General features: G+C 40.4%; 1 protein-coding gene across 1 annotated transcript in view; it reads left to right on the top strand.

Annotated features, from left to right (window-relative positions):
• LOC114229878 (ankyrin repeat domain-containing protein 26-like) overlaps positions 1–18,679 on the top strand; it is a 94,720-nt gene that overhangs the window by 56,782 nt on the left and 19,259 nt on the right. Inside the window, exons 24-30 of the mRNA XM_054724856.1 lie at positions 617–831; positions 944–1,047; positions 3,761–3,818; positions 10,197–10,370; positions 10,478–10,641; positions 14,082–14,259; positions 14,792–14,929. Coding sequence (XP_054580831.1) covers positions 617–831; positions 944–1,047; positions 3,761–3,818; positions 10,197–10,370; positions 10,478–10,641; positions 14,082–14,259; positions 14,792–14,929 — 1,031 coding nt within the window. The remainder of the gene's footprint in view (positions 1–616; positions 832–943; positions 1,048–3,760; positions 3,819–10,196; positions 10,371–10,477; positions 10,642–14,081; positions 14,260–14,791; positions 14,930–18,679) is intronic.

The raw sequence follows: 18,679 nt of genomic DNA, 5'->3' as shown, positions 1-18,679 counted from the left end.
CCTGTTGAGAGAGAATCACTAATATACGAAGACTAACTTTGTGAAAGTAGGGGAGCATTACTTAGTTTCTGAAATTGTACTTTAACAACTAATTGGCTTCACTCTGTTCCAATGTTGTAGTATGTTGGTTCATGTATTTTATAAATGCCACCACTTTTAATACCTTTAAAGATCTTAGAAAAAAAGGTAAAAGGCAATGCGGGAAACAATAGCCTCATGCAGAAAGAGGAAAGCTTCCTGTTTGTTACTGAGGCACATTGTCACATCTTCTAAATCTATCTGTGTAATGCAAGACCCAGGTAGGAAAGACAAAAGTGAGAAATTTAGGATCTTTGTCTTTTTATTTCATTGGCTCTAATAGATAAATGGCATGGGGGTGAGGAGGGGAATGTTAGTTAGCAAGGGGATTGCAATGTGACTAGGACCACAAAATTAAGAAAGCCCTTCTAGAAAACTTGGAAAATTCTGCCTCTATACACAAACAGAAATGAAGCAGTATTTACAATTCCAATATTGTGTTATGATCAAATTAAACATTCAAAATAGTGTATTGATTCAAGTCAGATCAATTTCATTAATATCACGAAATTAAAGAAACAATCTTTTAAGGAATAAGCTAATAACAATATATTTAATATTAAACATTCATCAAAGCCTGAAGGAGAAAAGAAGCAGACAAGCAATGAAAAGGAAGTGTCAGTAAACATGTATGCTGGTGCTGGTGATAACAGTGACAGAAATGGATTGAGACATCAAAGGAGCAGTGAACAAACTGGTACCCAGAAGCCCAATGATAAAGTTAATGAAAACAAGGTCTTTTTAATGAATAAGGTAAGAACAAAGCCTTTAAGTGATAAAAGGCAGAGGATAAAACTAATGACAACACAGAGTTTTTAATGAATAATCTAATAACAATATGCTTAATATCAAATTTTCATCAAAGATTGAAGAAAAGAAGGAGCACAGTGTTGGTGTGAGGCAGAAAAGCAACAGCAAACCAAGTAAAAAGCAGCAGCTTCCATATATGAAGAATGTAGAGTCTGATAGGTAAGCCTATGGTTGTATTTAAAAGAAAAAAATTATTGTTTTCCTACAAAATAAGTTTCCATTTGAGCTAATATTCATGATTCATGATTTTATATTTATATCAGAGAGTTTGAACCTTACTTGGTAGTCAGAAAAACACAAATCAACAAACAATGAGTTACCATTATTTTACACTTAAAATGATAATTATTTTATTTAAAATATAAAAACCAGAATTGGCCCACGGGAGGAAAAGGCATAGTTGTGCAATATTGGTAGATGAAATTGGCACATCTTTTACAAAGGGTAATTGAGCTTGTTTCTAAAATTCAGGTGTGTCATTCGTTTATTCCAAAATCTTCACTTCCAGAACTAGGTTGTACATGAAAACATGACTTGTATAAACATACACATATACAGTCTGAGGCCCGGTGCACAAATTTGTTTGCAGGTGGGTTCCCTTTGGCCTGGTCGGCAATCAGGCCTAAAGGGGCCTTGGAGTTTGGCTTGGGAAAGGGACCACGAGAGATTGGCCGGAGAGGATGATGGCCAGAGGGAGTGGCACAGAAAGGTTGGCCAGCCGGCTGGGGTGGTGTTGGTTGGAGCCTTGGGAGGTTGGCTGGCCAGGGGAGGGTCTGCAGGAGGTTGGCTGGCTTGGGGAACCAATGAGGGAGGTTTGTCCTAGCAGTGGAAAGGGGGAAATGGGCTGAAGGACATAGGCCAGTAGTGAGAGGTTGGCTGTGGGAGCTCACTAACAACCAGGGGCAGCTCCTGCATTGAGCATCTACTACCTGGTGGTCAGTGCACATCAGAGTGACTGGTCGACCGTTTGTTCCCTCATTTGGTCACTTAGGCTTTATATATAGATAAAATATACAGTACATAATTACATGTAGTATATTAGTATATATACACATGTGTATATGTATAATGTATATATATATATACATACATATATATGTATATGTGTGTATATATACACACACATACATATATATACACACACATACACACACACACACACACACACACATATATATATATATATATATATATATATATATATATATATATATATATACATATATATATATATATATATACTAGAGGCCCAGTGCATGAATTTCATGCATGGGGTGGTGTTCTTCAGGCCACCATGTAACGTCTCCAATATGGGACCCCTTGAGGGATGTCTGACTGCCGACTTAGACCCAATCTTGGAGGGATTGGGTCTAAACGAGCAGTCGGACATCCCTCTCCCAATCCAGGACTGCAGGCTCCCAACTGCTCACCTCCCTGCCTTCCTGATTGCCCCTAACCACTTCTGCCTGCCAGCCTGATTGATGTCTTACTGCTCCACCCAGCTAGCCTGTTTGCCCCCAACTTCCCTCCTCTTCTGGCCTGCTCACCCCTAACTGCCCTCCCCTGCTGGGTTGATTGCCCCCAATTGCCCTCCCTTGCAGGCTTGTTCCCTCTCAACTGCCTTCCCTTTCAGTCCTGGTCCCTCCCAAATGCCCTCCCTGCTCGCCATCTTGTGTTGGCCATCTTGTGTCCACATGGGGTTAGGATCTTTGACCACATGGGGGCAGCCATCTTGTGTGTTGGAGTGATGGTCAATCTGCATATTATTTCTTTATTAGATAGGATAGAGGCCTGGTGCATGGGTGGCGGCCAGGGGTTTGCACTTAAGGGTGTCCTAAAGCAGGATGGGGGTTCCCTTGTGGCATGGGACAGCCTGGGTAAGGGGCCTGTGGTGGTTTGCAGGCCACCCCTGCCCCTGGCGATGCAAGCGCAGGCCCTGGTATCTGGGGTTTATTTATCTTCTACAATTGAAACTTTGTAGCATTAAGCGGAGGCTAAGACAGGCCAGGGCTGTAGAAGCTTGGCTTCCTCCATCGCCTGGGACAACCGTAGCCTCCTGCTCTTCCAGCTCAGTGGCTCAGGACATTTATGTTGGAATTTCATTTCCTTCTATAATTGAAACTTTGTAGCCTTGAGTGGAGGCCTCGGCCAGCCAAGGTGTGTGGAAAGCTTGGATTCCTCTATTGCTAGGTAAACCCAAGCGTCCCTCCTGATCTCCGTGGCTGTAGCCATCTTGGTTGGGGTTAATTTGCATACTCACTATCATTGGCTGGTGAGCATGGCTTGTGGGTGTAGCAGTGTGATGGTTAATTTGCATATTACTATTTTATTAGATAGGATTTATATATAATATTACATAATATTATATAAGCTAACAACATATACATTTGTTCCTTGACATTTAAACTTAACTTTCCACCATTTCAGGGAACTTACTGTATGACTTTGAGGTAAAAGGAAAGATTGGGGTCTCCTCAATAATTGGTTCACATGGTTAAAAAAATCAAGACTGCCATTTCTGACTGATTTTGATTAGTCTTTGAACCGGGGACAGATGATACAGAAGCAACAAAATATCCTCCTACCTTGGTTTAAATCATCAGATGAGTTCCAGTTCAGGGAATAAAAGTTATGTCAGCCAGTAAGTGGTGGAAACAAATTAATCCTAGACAGAATGTGGCCTCATTAAATAGTTCATAGATTGGGAGAGGTGGCAGCAGAAATAGAAAACTAAAAGCTTTTTTGAAACATAGGCCGGTGTGAATCATATAAAAAATCTTTATTTGATATACAGAAAGCTGATCTTTCACTTAAAATTTTGTTTCTCTTATTAAATAAATGGATTCCCTCATTGGTGCTGCGGATTTTATAGCAAACGTCGCATTGGCATTGCTGATTCATGTTCTACATTAGACAGTGTGATCTTCAAGGTAAAGTGCTCTCTTGTGAAATTAATTTTCTTGCTCTTTATTGCATTTTGTGTAACACTTACTCTTAAAATTTCCTAGTGGTATACCTATCATTGCTTTGTTTGTAATGCAAAATTAGTGATTTGTAGTTAAATCCTCAAGCTGGGAAATGTTTTATTTTTGTTTTATTGATTTTTGAGAGAGTGGAAGGGGAAGGAAGGAAGGGAGAGAAAGAGAAACATTGATGTGATGGAGAAATATTGATTGACTGCCTCCTGAAAGGAGGAAGGGCTCTGATAGGGATTGATCTGACAACCTGTGTATATACCCTGACTGGGATTTCAACCCAGGACCCTTTAGTGCATGGAACTATGCTCCATCCACTGAGCCCCTCAGTCCAAAGGGGAAAATATATTTACTTTATTGCGTGATTCCTTTTATATGCAATTTCCACAACAATTGAGTCCATAGAGATTGAAATCAGACAAGCGTTTCCCACAGACTGGGTAGGGGGAATGGGGAGTTCCTCTTTCATGGGAATGAAGTTCCCTTCTGGATTGGTGACAGGTTTTGGAATTAAATAGAGGTGATCATTGCACAACATGGTACATGTGCCAAATGTTTCTGAATTTTATACTTTAAACTGGTTTATTTAATGTTTAATCACTATGAAAAGAACTGCCATAATTAATCAATCTAATTAAGATCATGTTACACACCTTTTAAATCAATGCAATATGCTCATTTAAAACATGTCTTCTGGTAAAGGTTACATTGTTCATTTGCGATTTTTCTTATTTCCTGTGGTAGTGCTGTATTGCTAAGAATTTCCCTCTTTGGACTGATTTCACATTGTCCCATAGATTTGGGGTTGTCATGTTCTCATTTCATTTGTTTTAAGGTATCTTTTGATTTCTTCCTTGATCTACTTGTTAACACTCTTTCATAACAGGTTATATACCGTCCATGTGTTCGTGTGTCATTGATTTCTAGTTCGACACCATTTTGGTTGGAGAAGATGTGAGGAATGATTTCAGTCTTTTTAAATTTACTGAGGCTTGTTTTACGGCCTTACACGTGATCTTCCTAGGAATCTGTACCTAGTGCACTTGAAAAAATAGTTTTAGGTTAATAATGCTCTGAACATATCAATGAAATTCATTGGAGTTTTGGTTGGAGCTTTCAAGATATATATATTTACCTTCTTCATTTTTTTGGAAATATCTATCTATTAATGTCAAAAGGGTATTGAACTTCCTAACTCTGATTGTATTGATATTTGCTTTATATATTGAAGTGCTCTGTTGGTGGATACATATATGTTCATAGGGTTATTTATTCTTATTGGATTGATCCCATATCATTATGCATTGGCCTCCTTTGTCTCGTTTTATAGCCTTAGATTTAACTTCTATTTTGTCTGACATAAGTATTTCTTTCCCAGCTGTTTTTGTGGTTTTTCATTTTAGTTATTTATTTGAATTTCATTGGTGTGGCATTGGTCAACATAAACATATACGTTTCATGTGTAGATTAAGTCAAATCTTCTCTTGTCAACTCATAATAGGACCCTTTTCTTCTCTCAACCCCTCATTGTTTGCATTTGAAAAATGTATTTAAATATGTTTTATTAATTTTACTTTTTAAATATATTGTATTGATTTCAGAGAGAGGAATAGAGAGGTTTATACAGATGTAAACATTGATGATTGAGAAACATCTATCCTCTACCTTCTGCATGCCCCCTTCTCGGGATTGGACTTGTATCCCGCGCATGTACCCTGACCAGGTATCGGACTAGTGACCTCTTGGTTCCTATATAGACACTTGACCACTGAGCAACACTGGCCAGGTGAACATTGTTTTTGGTTGAATTTTTATTCATTGATTTTGAGAGAGAACAAGAAAGGGATAGAAACAGAGAGAGAGAGATAGAAAGAGAGACTACTATGGATTTGTTGTTCCACTTATGCATTCATTGCTTGCTTCTAATATATGCCCAAATGAGAGTTTGATCCAGGAAACTTGTTCTGTAGAAACAATAGTAAACAGTTGAGCCACCAGGCCAAGGTCGCTTTTGTTTGTATTTTCAGGAAATATCTTTTTCCATCCCTTTACTTTCAGTATGTGTGTATCTTTTGCTGAGGTTGTTTTTTTATAGACAGCACATATATGGAACTTGTTTTCTTATCCATCAACTAGAGGCCCGGTGCACGAAATTCATGCACTCGGGGAGGGTGTCCCTCAGCCCAACCTGCACAGTCTCCAATCTGGGACCCCTCGGGGGATGTCTGACTGCCTCTTTAGGCCCGACAGGGATCGGGCCTAAAGAGGCATTCAGACATCCCTTTCACAATCCGGGACTGCTGGCTCCCAACTGCTCGCCTGCCTGCCTGATTGCCCCTAACCACTTCTGCCTGCCAGCCTGATCATCCCCTAACGCAGTGATGGGCATCCTTTAGAGTTTAGTGTGTCAAACTTCGCCAAAAAACTGAGCATAATTCAGGTAGTGTGTCACTTTGAGGAAAAAATTGACTCCAAGACTCTAGTCGCAAATGTTCATCCTCAGGAGCAGCAACTGTTTCATCCTCGGCATGCTGCCATGTGTCATCAGAAATGGCTACGTGTGTCAGTGCTGACACACGTGTCATAGGTTCGCCATCACTGCCCTAACAACTCCCCTGCCAGCCTGATCGACGCCTAACTGCTCCCCTGCCAGCCAGATCATCTCCAACTGTTCTCCCCTGACAGCCCGGTCACCCCCAAATGCCCTCCCCTTTATATACTCTCTTTATTAGATAGGGTTTTTTCTTTAACATATTGGACAGCTCTATCTGGTTTGGCTCACTGGATGGAGTGTCGGCCTGCAGACTCAGGGTCCTGGGTTCGATTCTGGTCAAGGGCATGTACCTTGGTTGGGGGCACATACTGCAGGAGGCAGCTGATCGATGTTTCTCTCTCATAGATGTTTCTAGCCTCTATCCTTTTCCCTTCCTCTCTGTAAAAAATCAATAAAATTTGTTTAAAAAAACATATTGGACAGTGTACCTGCTGTGGTCTTGACAAAACAGTAAAAATGTAAACCCAAACTAAAAGAGTCATAAAATAAACTCCTTAAACAGGAATTTCATGAGACTTGGAAAGGTGATATCCTGTGGTTGTTTCTTCCTTTTTTTCTTCTCTTTTTTTTTTCTTGATGTTTCATCTTTTGTCCTTTCTTACTTTTCTTCTTCTATTCCTTTTCTATCCTCTCTTTCTCTAAACTTTTCCTTTGGTAGAATCATCAGTACTTGCCTCGCTCCCTGGGGGGTGTGGGTGCCTCCCAGCCAGACACCTAGGGCTGCCTCTGGGAGGGGTTGGCGACATGGGGTTGAGGGCGCCTCCCATCCAGACACCCTGGGCTGCCTCGGGGAGGGGTTCCAGCGTTGGGTCAGGACGCCTCCCAGCCAGACACTCCGGGCTGCCTCGGGGAGGAGATGGCAGTGTGGGGTCCTGGGCGCCTCCCATCCAGACACCCGGGTTGCCTCCAGGAGGGGATGGCAGTGTGGGGTCCTGGGCACCTCCTATCCAGGCACCCCGGGCTGCCTCTGGGAGGCGTTGGTGGTGTGGGGTCGTGGACGCCTCCCAGCCAGACACCCTGGGCTGCCTCGGGGAGGGGTTGGCAGCGTTGGGTCAGGACGCCTCCCAGCCAGACACCCCGGGCTGCCTCGGGGAGGAGATGGCAGTGTGGGGTCCTGGGCGCCTCCCATCCGGACACCCTGGGCTGCCTCCGGGAGGGGTTGGCGGTGTGGGGTCCTGGGTGCCTCCTATCCGGACACTCCGGGCTGCCTCTGGGAGGGGTTGGTGGCGTGGGGGCGCGGACGCCTGCCAGCCAGACACCCCGGGCTGCCTCCGGGAGGGATAGGCGGTGTGGGGGCGCGGACGCCTCCCAGCCGGACACCCCGGGCTGCCCGGCTCTCAGTGGCAGCCCTCCCTGGGCCTGCGGAACTCTGGCGGGCCTGAGCATACTGGTCGCCGCCATCTTGTGGCTATGGGGGCCACCATTTTTGTTGCGGAGGTACGGTTAATTTGCATACTGCTCTATTATTAGATCGGATGTACTCTATGTCTTTTGATTGGAGCTTTTTAGATATATACACTTACAGGAAATATTGATAGCTACTCACTTATTGCTATTTTACTCTTTATGATTATGTCCCCTGCCTTTTTTCTTTTACTTTATATAGAAATCTCTTTAATGATTCCTCTAATACTGTCTTTTTTGTGTGATGAACTCCTTTTGGTTACTTAGGAAGCTCTTTATCTCTTTTTCAATATTAAAAGACAGCTTTGCTAGGTAGAGTAGTCTTGGTTGTGAGTCCTTCTTATTTATCACTTTGAATATTTTGTACCAGTCCTTGCCAGCCTGAAATATGTCTGTTGAGAAAACATCTAACAGACTTATTTTGGCTCCCTTGTAGGTAACTATTTGTGTTTTATTTCTGCTTCTAAGGTCCTCTCTTTGTCTTTAACTTTTGCCATTTTAATTGTGAAGTAGATTGGAGTATGCCTGTTTCTGTTCACCTTGTTTGATACTCCCTTTCCTGCACTTCTTTGTATTTTTCTTCACCAGGTCAGGGAAGTCTCAGTCATTGTATTTCTTTAAATAGGTTCTTAATTTTTGCTCTCACTCTCCTTTTTCTGGTACCCGTACAATGTGGATGTAGCCATGCTTTCTATTATCTCAGAAATTCCTTAAACTGCTCTCATAAAAGAATAATATATATATATATATAATAATATATATATATATATATATATAATGATTAGAGAAATACATATACATTTATCCTATCTAATAAAAGGGTAATATTGCCTGTCACTCCAACATACAAGTTGGCCACCCCTATGTAGTCAAAGATAGCTGCCCCCATGTGGAAACAAGATGGCCACCACAAGATGGCCTACATAGGACTTATGTATTAAGTGTCCTGTCAGGCTCATTGGTACAATCATTCCAGGAACACCAGAGCTAGGTTTTCCTGGAACGTCACTTGTGTGTGTTATGGAGCCCTTCTTTTGTAGAGTCTTGATGCTGTCCTGTTTGTGGATGGGGTTGATGCTCAGGCTGGCTGATCACAGTGTATGAGTTGCTATGTGAAGGCTGACCCCATGTCAAGTAATACACACCAGTATGATGTGGTGCCTGTTGAGAACTTCATTTGGGTGTTCTGATTGTGGAATAATTGCTTCATGTTCTTTAGCTCCCCACTGGAGCTTCTTGTTAGTGCACTCTGTTGAAAGTCAATGTCAGTCTCTACCTGTGACTTCCCTTGGGTGACCTGTGTGGAGCAACAACGCGATGCAGTGTTTGTGACTGCCTCTGCTAGGCCTAGGTGCACCAGGAAGGGGCTTAGCTGCACAGCAATGCCTCCTCCATCCAACACCAAGCCTGTGAGGCAGCTAAGAACAAAGCACAAGTCTCTCTGAGATCCACCTCTGCCTACCAGCTTTCTGTTGGGGTCAGTCACTGAAAGAGCTCCCATTGGTATGAGTCCCATGAGGTAAGTGAGTCATCAGGTAGGTGTGAATGGTGCTTACCATGTTGATACAGACTCAAACTCAGCTTCATTTCTGTGTGTGAGGCCACTGAGCAGAAGTCCTAGGCTATGCAAATAGCAGCTATCACACACTGGGTACCCGTGGACCTTATGGTTGTGTGGCACCTCAAAGGGTCATTAGGGTAATTTCACCAGATTTCATCAGGCCCCAAAGACCAGACTTGGCTGTGTGAAATTAGGGAGCATTACTCACTTTCCAAATTGTACCTCAACTGTCAGTTCATGGGCTTCACTCTGCTCCAATGTTGTAGTAAACTTTGGCTCATATATTTTATAAATACCACACTTCTTTGATATCTTTAAAGATCTTGGAAAATATGTAAAAGATAATATAGGAATAATAGTTTCATGTAAAAAGAAGGAATCTTCCTTTTTGTTACTGAGGCACAATGTCACATCTTTTAAAGCTGTATGTGCAATGCAAGTCAGAGTTGGGAAAGACACAAAAGAAGGAATTTTGCATTCTTTGTCATTTATTTAATTGTCTCTGTGAGATAAATGGAATGGGGGTGAGTATCAAAGATACTTTGATACTTAGTTATCAAAGAGTGGATAATGTGAATTGGAGCACAAAATTAAGAAATCACTCTTAGAAATCTTGGAAAATTCTGCCTCTGATGAAATAGAAATGAAGCAGAATTTACAGCAATTTAATGACCTGTTATGATCAAATTAACCACTCAAAATATTTTTATTGATTCAAGTAATAGCAATTTTATTAATATCATGAAATTAATGGAAACACAACGTTTTGATGAATAAGGTACTAACAATATCTTTATTATCAAACATTCATCAGGTTGAAGGAGAAAAGAAGCAGACAAGCAGTGTAAAGGAAGTGTCTGGAAACACGTATGATGGTGTTAATGACAGTGACAGAAATGGATTGAGACATCAGAGCAAAAGTGAACAAACTGATACCCAGCAGCTAAATGATAAAATTAATGAAAACTCAGTCTTCTTAATGAATAAGGTATTAGAAAAGCTAATGATAAAGCCAAATGATAAAAGTAATGTAATCACAGTCTTCTTAATGTGTAAGGTAATAACAGCATCCTTAATATCAAACTTTCATCAAAGGTTGAAGAAAAGAAGGAACAGAAAAGTAGTAAGAGGAAAGAGTCAGGAAACATGTTTGATGTGGCTAATGATGACACTCACAGTGTTGGTGTGAGACAGAAATGCAACAGTGAACAAAGTGATAAGCACCAGTTTCCTAATGTCGAAAATGTAGATTCTGATAGGTAAGCCTATAGCAGTATTTAACTGTAGGTAATTATTCTTTTCCTATAAAACAAATTTCAAGTTGAGCTAATATGCATGGTTAACAAATTTATATTTATAGTAGAGTGAATCTTGCTTTGTAATCAGAAAATGCAAATCAACAAACAATGAGATATCATTTTTTGAACATATAATGATAATTATTGTATTTAAAAAATAAAACTAGAAATTTCCAATTGGATGAAAAGGCCTTCTCGTGCGCTACTGTAGATAAAATTGGCACATCTTTTTCAAATGGTAGTTGAGCTTCTTTCAAAATGTCATGTATGTCATTCCTTTATCCCAATAGCTTCACTTCCAGAACTCGATCCTTCATAAAAACATGACCTTATAAACACACACATACACAGTCTAAGGACATTTATCTTATTTTATTATGTATATAAAACATACAATAGGTCATTTTATGTATTATTTATAATACTAGAGGCCCAGTGTACAAAATTCTTGCACTGGGGGGTGGGGATGAGTGTCCTTCAGTCTGGCCTGTGCCTTCTCACAGTCTGGGACTCCTAGCTCCTAATGGCCTCCTGCTGGCTACTCCTTACTGCTTGGCTCGCTGCTCCTTAGCACTGAGGTGGAGGCTGGAGAGGCTCCTGCCACCACCACTGCCCTCCCCAGCTGTAAGCCCAGCTTCTTGCTGAGCAGCTCACCCTGTGGGAGGGCACTGACCACCAGGGGGCAGCTCCTGCATTGAGCATCAGCCCCATAGTGGTCACTGTGTATCATAGTAACCAGTTGTTCTCCAGTTTAGTCAATTTGCATATTAGGCTTTTATTATATAGGATTAGAAACTAGGCTAGAGTATACAAAAGTTACCAAATAATTTTGGTAAAATAATGTTATTTTCTAAGAAAATCATAACTACTTGGTTTATTGTCATTTCTAGCTATATATATAATTCCATGTGGACATTTTATTTTTCAAATTGCTATTTTTTTCTGAGCTTTATTGAGTCATAATTGATATGTAACATTGCATATTTTGAAGGTATATAGTGTGTTCATTTGATATCCTTTTATGTTGTTAAGTGATCAGTCCAGGAGTGCTTGTTCATATTTCAATTACATCACATAATTATCAATTCTTTCTTTGTGGTGAGAACATTTAGATCTACTTCTTTAGCTACTTTCAAGAATATAATACAGTTTTGTTACTATACTCACCAGACTGTACAACAGACCCCCACAAGTGATCATCATATAACGGAAGCTTGTACCTTTGACCAACATCTCCCCTCTTTCCCCACATCCTCAGCCTCTGACTACCACACTGTACTCTCTGATTTTATGAGTTCAGGTACTTTAGATTCCACATGCAAGTGAGATCATGCAGTATTTGTCTTTGTCTGACTTATGTTTACTAGTCTACGGCTCTCAAGGTTCACCTATGTGGTCGCGAAAGGGAGTGAAACCTGATAAATGGGTCCAGGCTGCCTATCGCTACTTGAGCCAAATAAGCAGAGGCAGGGTTGATTCATATATGAGCATTTATTCCATCAATACTGGAAGTATGGGAGAGCAGCAGGTCATCCAAGAATATCTGCTCTGCACACCATCCACCCCCACCCCAAGAAACCAGATGCTTGTATGGGGTAGAAGGACAAAGATTACATGGGAAAGTAGGCAAAGGGAATAAGAATGCTTTTGCAAAAGTAACAAAGATAGGTATTTCAGGCATGGGGAAAGAGGCAAAAGAAAAAAGATGGGTATACAGTTTACAGATTACAGACAATGCAAGCTGGGGGCTTGCACAGTGTAGGAACCTCTGGGACTCCGTTGTTGCTCCAACAAGGTTATTAATCTTTTCGTGATAATAGGCAGTTAAGGAGGATGGACCACATTTCCAAGTTAACTCCCAGGTCCCAGACAAGTGGGGGGAACACCCAGCCAGATCACAACATACTTTCTTTAATCAGAACAAAAGAATCATGGTTAATAGAACATGACTAAAATTTCTTATAACTATAGCCAGTCTCTATTATTCTATTTCTTTCTCATGCCAGAGAAAATTCCACTGTCTATGTGTGTTTGTGTGTGTGTATACATAGACACACACAATTACATATGCAATATACACATACCTACAAACATACACGCATACATACCACTGTATCTGTTCATCTATTGGTGAACACTTAGTTTACATACATTGGTTATTGTGAATAAGGCTGCACTATACATGGGAATGCAGCTATCACTTTGAGGTGGTGAAAAAAAATGTATGAGCGCTCTCTAAATGTCCCTTAGGTCCATTTGGTCTAATGTTTGGTTCAAGTTTGACATTTCCTTCTTGATATTGTGTCTAGATGATCAATTCGTTGCTGAAAGTGGGGTATTGATGCTCCTTGCTGTTATTGTGTTGTTGGATATTTAAACCTTTCGTTCTGATAAAATCTGTTCAATATTTTTAGGGGAACCAATGTTGGGTGCATACCTACTGACAATTGTTATATCTTTATGAAGTGATGATCTAATCATTATATAAAGACCTTGCTTGTGCCTTGTTACCGTTTGTGGCTTAAATTCCATTTTGTCTGATATAAGAATATCTGCAAATGTTCTCTTTCAGTTTGCACTTGCAAGGAATATCTTTTTCCTCTCTTCGCTTTGAGTCTTTAATTGCCTTTAAGAATGACTTGAGCCCTGGCCAGTGTGGCTTTCTTGGTTGGAACACCATCCCATATACCAAAAGGTTGTAGGTTTGATTCCAGGACAAGGCATTTACCTAAGTTGTGGATTCCATTTCTGGTGTGGGTACATAGGAGAGGCAACCATTGCTCTCTCTCTCTCACTGATGTTTCTCTGTCTGTATCTCTGTCTATTCCCCTCTCTCTAAAATCAATGAGCATATCCTCTGGTGAGGATTGTGGTGTTTTTTTTATGTGATTTTTTTTTTGAAATTTAAGAAAATTAATGGAGTCTCTTGAAGGCAGCATACATTGGGGTCTTATTTTTTAATCCATCAAAACATCTTGTGCCTTTTTTACTTTTTATTGAATTTGTTGAGGTGACTCTTGTTAACAAAAGTGTACAGTTTAAAGGTGCACGTTTCTACAACACACAGTCTGCCTGCCATATTGTGTGTTCTGAACCCCTAGTCATTCCATGCTTTTGATTGGAGAATTCAATCCATTTACACAGAAATTATTGACAGGTAAAGACTTATTAATGCTATCTTGCTGTTCTCTGGCAGATTTGTAATTCCATTGTTCCTATCTTGCTGCCTTCTGTTTTTGAACTGAAGATTTTCTGTAGTGTGCTTTGCATTCCTGCTCTTTATCTTTTGTGAATCTGCTTGAGTTTTTTGTTTTGTGGTTACATGAGGTTTACATCAGATATCATATAAATATAACAGTTCATTTCATGTTGATCACAGCTTTGATTGTGTTTAATTGCAGATTAACCTTACAAAAAGACAAAGAGAAGAGACAAAAAACTGATGTGTTATATAAAAAAAATATGGCGCACTTAAGGAAAAAAGAAGGGCAGTCCACGAAAGCAGTTGAAATGGACCCCAAAGTTGAAAACACCATAGGAACACAAGTCATGGCCCTGAAGACTGTAAGAGGGAATAAGGTAAATTTATCTTTGGTAAAATGTCTTATATCTAACATTATTTTGTCAATAATTGTATCCCTTTGATTTAATATACATCATTACATTTAAAACAAACCAAAATGGTATCTTGTTCAAAAAATGAACTGTGACCTTTAAGACTAAAATTATTAATTCATTACTATCCTTGGCCTGTAGTAGATGGTCTGTATAAGTTTTCTAAATGAAGAAAGGGACAAAAAATTGAGTTTAACCATTCACATCAATGTTAATTTTGGCTTTTAAAAATGTTAACATAGAGGCTAAATTGCATTGAGACTGTGATGGAATTACTCGAATGTTCATAAACATTTTTTATTTCACAATACTTCATTTTTGCTCTATGACAAATCTAGCTATCATTTAATTAAAATTTGAGTTATTCACTAAAAAAAGAAATATCCTTATGTTTTAAAAGGCTATTTCTATTTAACAGATTTTTAAGGATCTGCTCTTAAGCTTTGAACGTTTTGTTAATGTTATGGATAAAAAACTAAATGAAATGTGTCCCTAGGTTGTTGAAGAACAAAATGACACTCAGAGGCAACTCTCTGAAGAACAGAACGCCAGTATATTACAAGACGGAATTCTGACCAAACACCCTTGCAAGCCTAAGGGGAGAGAAAGAGCTCATAAGAAAGTGTTATCTCAGGTAATTTATTTAGTCATTTACAAATGTGTGTGAGTATATGTGGGTGTGTAGATATGTAAAATCTAATACTGTACATATGGAAACTATAGATAATTTTAAAAACATATATGTGTGTGTGTGTGTGTGTGTGTGTGTGTGTGTGTGTGTGTGTGTGGTGGCATTTTCGGTCCATTGGATAAAATGATATTCTTAATTCAAATCCATTTGTCTCTAACAGTCAAGTAGGGACATTCACAATGCCTTCATCCTAAGGGGAGGGTTTTAGTATTTTTGATAGAAATTGGTGTGTTTTCCATGATCTCAAAGTTATTGCTACCAACAGCAGATGCTCCAGATTTTGGCAATGATTACGTTTCCGTGATATATTAATAGAGAGGTTAGTTTTAATTTCCACTGGTGGTGAGGAGGAAAAGAGGAGCCGGTTCTGGGGTAATATGCTAGACGTCATTCTACCTTTGAGAAAAGTAACAATTTGTTCGTAGTAGTATCTCATTTTAACACAAGAGATTTTGAAGAGAATGCTATGCTGTAATGTATACTTAGTGACAATTTATTGTTACTTTATTGCTAGTAAAATAATTCAGTGCATTTCTACCCATTTCACATGTATTACAGTAAATATTGTGAACAAGAAAGAATGTTATTGCAGAAACATAGTCTCATGATTTTCTAAGAAGTGCTCTGTAGATTTTATCTTACCATTACTTTTTTGAAATATGAGGCATCTTTTGTGTTTCTATATTCACACTAGAGAAGAACTGTGGATTGGGGAAAGAGCAACAATTTTTGAATCTGGAAACCTGGGGAAAATCCAGAAGTTGCTTATGTTTATAACCCCTCCATTTCAGATTGTGATAATTGAATGAGTTCGTAGATGGATGTAGAAGAGCTTAGGTCACAGTGATGGCGAACCTGTGACATGCGTGTCAGCACTGACACGCGTAGGCATTTCTGATGACACGCGGCCGCATGCCGAGGATGAAACATTTGCTGCTCCTGAGGATGAAGCATTTGCGACTAGAGTCTTGGAGTTAGTTTTTTCCTCAAAGGGACACACTACCCGAGTTATGCTCAGTTTTTTGGCGAAGTTTGACACACCAAGCTCAAAAGGTTGCCCATCACTGGCTTAGGACAATGCCTAGATGAGCAGTTATTAGTAGAGGTAGTATTTATTACTGAAAGTACTAAAAAAGTAGAATATCTGTGAGATAATGTTTGAAAAATATTTTAGGAAATTTAGTCTCTCCTAGTATATGCAGGGTTAATACTCTCAGTGTGGGGTAACTATATATTTAGTCTATAATCTCAATTTTTAAGTGTAGAGTTATTCATCTTTTACTTAATGTATTCTGGGTTTGTAGTGATGCAGAAAAAGCCCTTTCCAATTCCGAGACTCTTAAACAGTAACCTGTGGTTTGGTTTTCAGTTTAAAATACCCATGAACTTATATTACAGTATTAAACTTTGCAGAATATAGGCTTGTATAAAGTTAGAGGTTTGGGTCCAATTCTAATTTTTTTAGTTAATAAATCTTTATTGTTCAGATTATTACAATTGTTCCTCTTTTTTCCCTCCATAGTTCCCCTCCACCAGGTTCCTTCCCCACCCACCGCTCTAACCCCCTCTAGCCCCCGCTATCCTCCTCCATTGGTGAATGCTTTTTGTTCAATCTTTTCCCCAGAGAATTGTCAGTCCACTCCCTTTCTATGCCCCTGATTCTATTATATTCACCACTTAATACTGTTCATCAGATTTTTTTATTCCCTTGGTTTTTAGATTCATTTGTTGATAGTTACATATTAGTTGTTCATAATTTTTAACTTTTTCTTCGTCTTCCTCTTCTTAAAGAATACCTTTCAGCATTTCATATAATTCTGGTTTGGCGGTGATGAACTCCTTTAGCTGTTTCTTATCTGTGAAGTTCTTTATCTGCCCTTCAATTCTGAATGATTGCTTTGCTGGGTAGAGTAATCTTGGTTGTAGGTTCTTGCTATTCATCACTTTGAATATTTCTTGCCATTCCCATCTGGCCTGCATGGTTTCTGTTGAGAAATCAGCTGACAATCGTATGGGAGCTCCCTTGTAGGTAACTAACTGTTTTTCTCTTGCTGCTTATAAGATTCTCTCTTTGTCTTTTGCTGTTGGAATTTTAATTACGATGTGTCTTGCCGTGGTCCTCTTTGGGTTCCTTTTGTTTGGGGTTCTGTGTGCTTCCTGGGCTTGTATGTAGGTCTATTTCTTTCACCAGGTGTGGGAAGTTTTCTGTCACTATTTCTTCAAATAGGTTTTCAGTATCTTGCTCTCTCCCTTCTTCTGGGACCCCCATAATTCTGATGTTGGTATGCTTGAATTTGTCCCAGAGGCTTCTTACACTATCTTCAACTTTAAGGATTCTTTTTGCTTTTTGCTTTTCCAAAGGAGTGATTTTTGCTTCTTGGTATTCCAAATCTTTGACTTGATTCTTGCGATCCTCTAGTCTGCTTTTAGGTCTCTGTATAATATTTTTTATTTCAGTCAGTGTATGCTTAATTTCTAGTTGATCCCTTTCCATATCCTTGAGGTTCTCATTCAATTTATTGGCCTTTTCTAGGAAATCCTTGAAAAACCTGTAACTGTGGTTTTGAACTCTATGTCCAAACTTTTGGTTTCCTCCATTTCTTTCAATTGTGGCCTGACTCTTTGTCTCCGCATTTTAGATGCTTCTCTGAGTTGATGGAGTTGCTTTGTGTGTTAGGTGTCCTAGCAGGGCCCAGTAGCTCAGCCTCCCCAGTTCTCTGTGGTGGATCCTCTTGTTGCACCCCTTTGTGGGCTGTATGTGCAGTCACGGGGGCGCAGACAAGCTTTGGTTTTCTGTTGTAGTTAAGCCATGCTTGTTGTTGGTATCACTGCAGGGAGTTGATCTCCAAGCCAGTTGGCTGTGAGGACCAGCAGTGTCTCCACTGGGAGAGCTTCTGTGCTCAGCTTGGATGGGGCGGAGTCTCAGGGTGGCGCAGACAAAGTTTGGTTTCCCGTCCATGCCGCCCTAAGAGGGCAGGTTTCTCCATGCCCAAAACAATGGCTGCGCACCTCTGAGAGAAGGCTGCTCTCCAGCCTCGCCCACTGCCAAACAGACCAGTTTCTCCCCAACCAGCGCTGGATTTCAGTGCAGCCCAGAGGTTTTGTTTTTCTCCCAAACAAGAAATCTAGCCACTGGGAGGGCTGTGCTCAACTTGGATGGGGCAGAGGCTCAGGGGGGCGCAGACAAGCTTTGGTTTTCTGTCCCAGCTGCCCTAAGAGGGCCGGTTTCTCCGTGCCCGAAACAATGGCTGCTCACCTCTGAGAGATGTCAGCTCTCGAGCATCGCCTGCTGCCAAACAGACCAGTTTCTCCCCGACTGGAGCTGGATTTCGGTGCAGTCGGGAGGTGTTTTTTTTTCTCCCAAACAAGAAAGCTAGCCACGCATCTGCTGCCCTCCGTCTCCATACACCTCGAGCAAGCCAGCCGCGTATTCAGCCGCCCGCCCTTTCCACGTTCACGAATCTCCGCACCTCCACAGCTCCTGAGGCTCAGCGTCCCCCTCTCTTTTTTTCCAGTTCTAGGTTTTCCATTCTGCCAGCTTCCTGGTGGTTCTGGATGGTGTGTGCTGTTTTCCAGTTGTAGTTTTAAAATTGGCGTGGTAGGCAACAGTTAGGGGTTTACCCTATGCCGCCATCTTGTTTTACCAATTCTATTTTTTTTTTATGAGGGATATCCACCAATTGGAACCTTTTT

Source organism: Eptesicus fuscus, chromosome 2 (genome assembly GCF_027574615.1).
Source record: "Eptesicus fuscus isolate TK198812 chromosome 2, DD_ASM_mEF_20220401, whole genome shotgun sequence".
In the NCBI taxonomy this organism is placed as follows: Eukaryota; Metazoa; Chordata; class Mammalia; order Chiroptera; family Vespertilionidae; genus Eptesicus; species Eptesicus fuscus.
The sequence above is the reverse complement of the archived record's forward strand: the minus strand, read 5'-3'. Positions and strand labels throughout refer to the sequence as shown.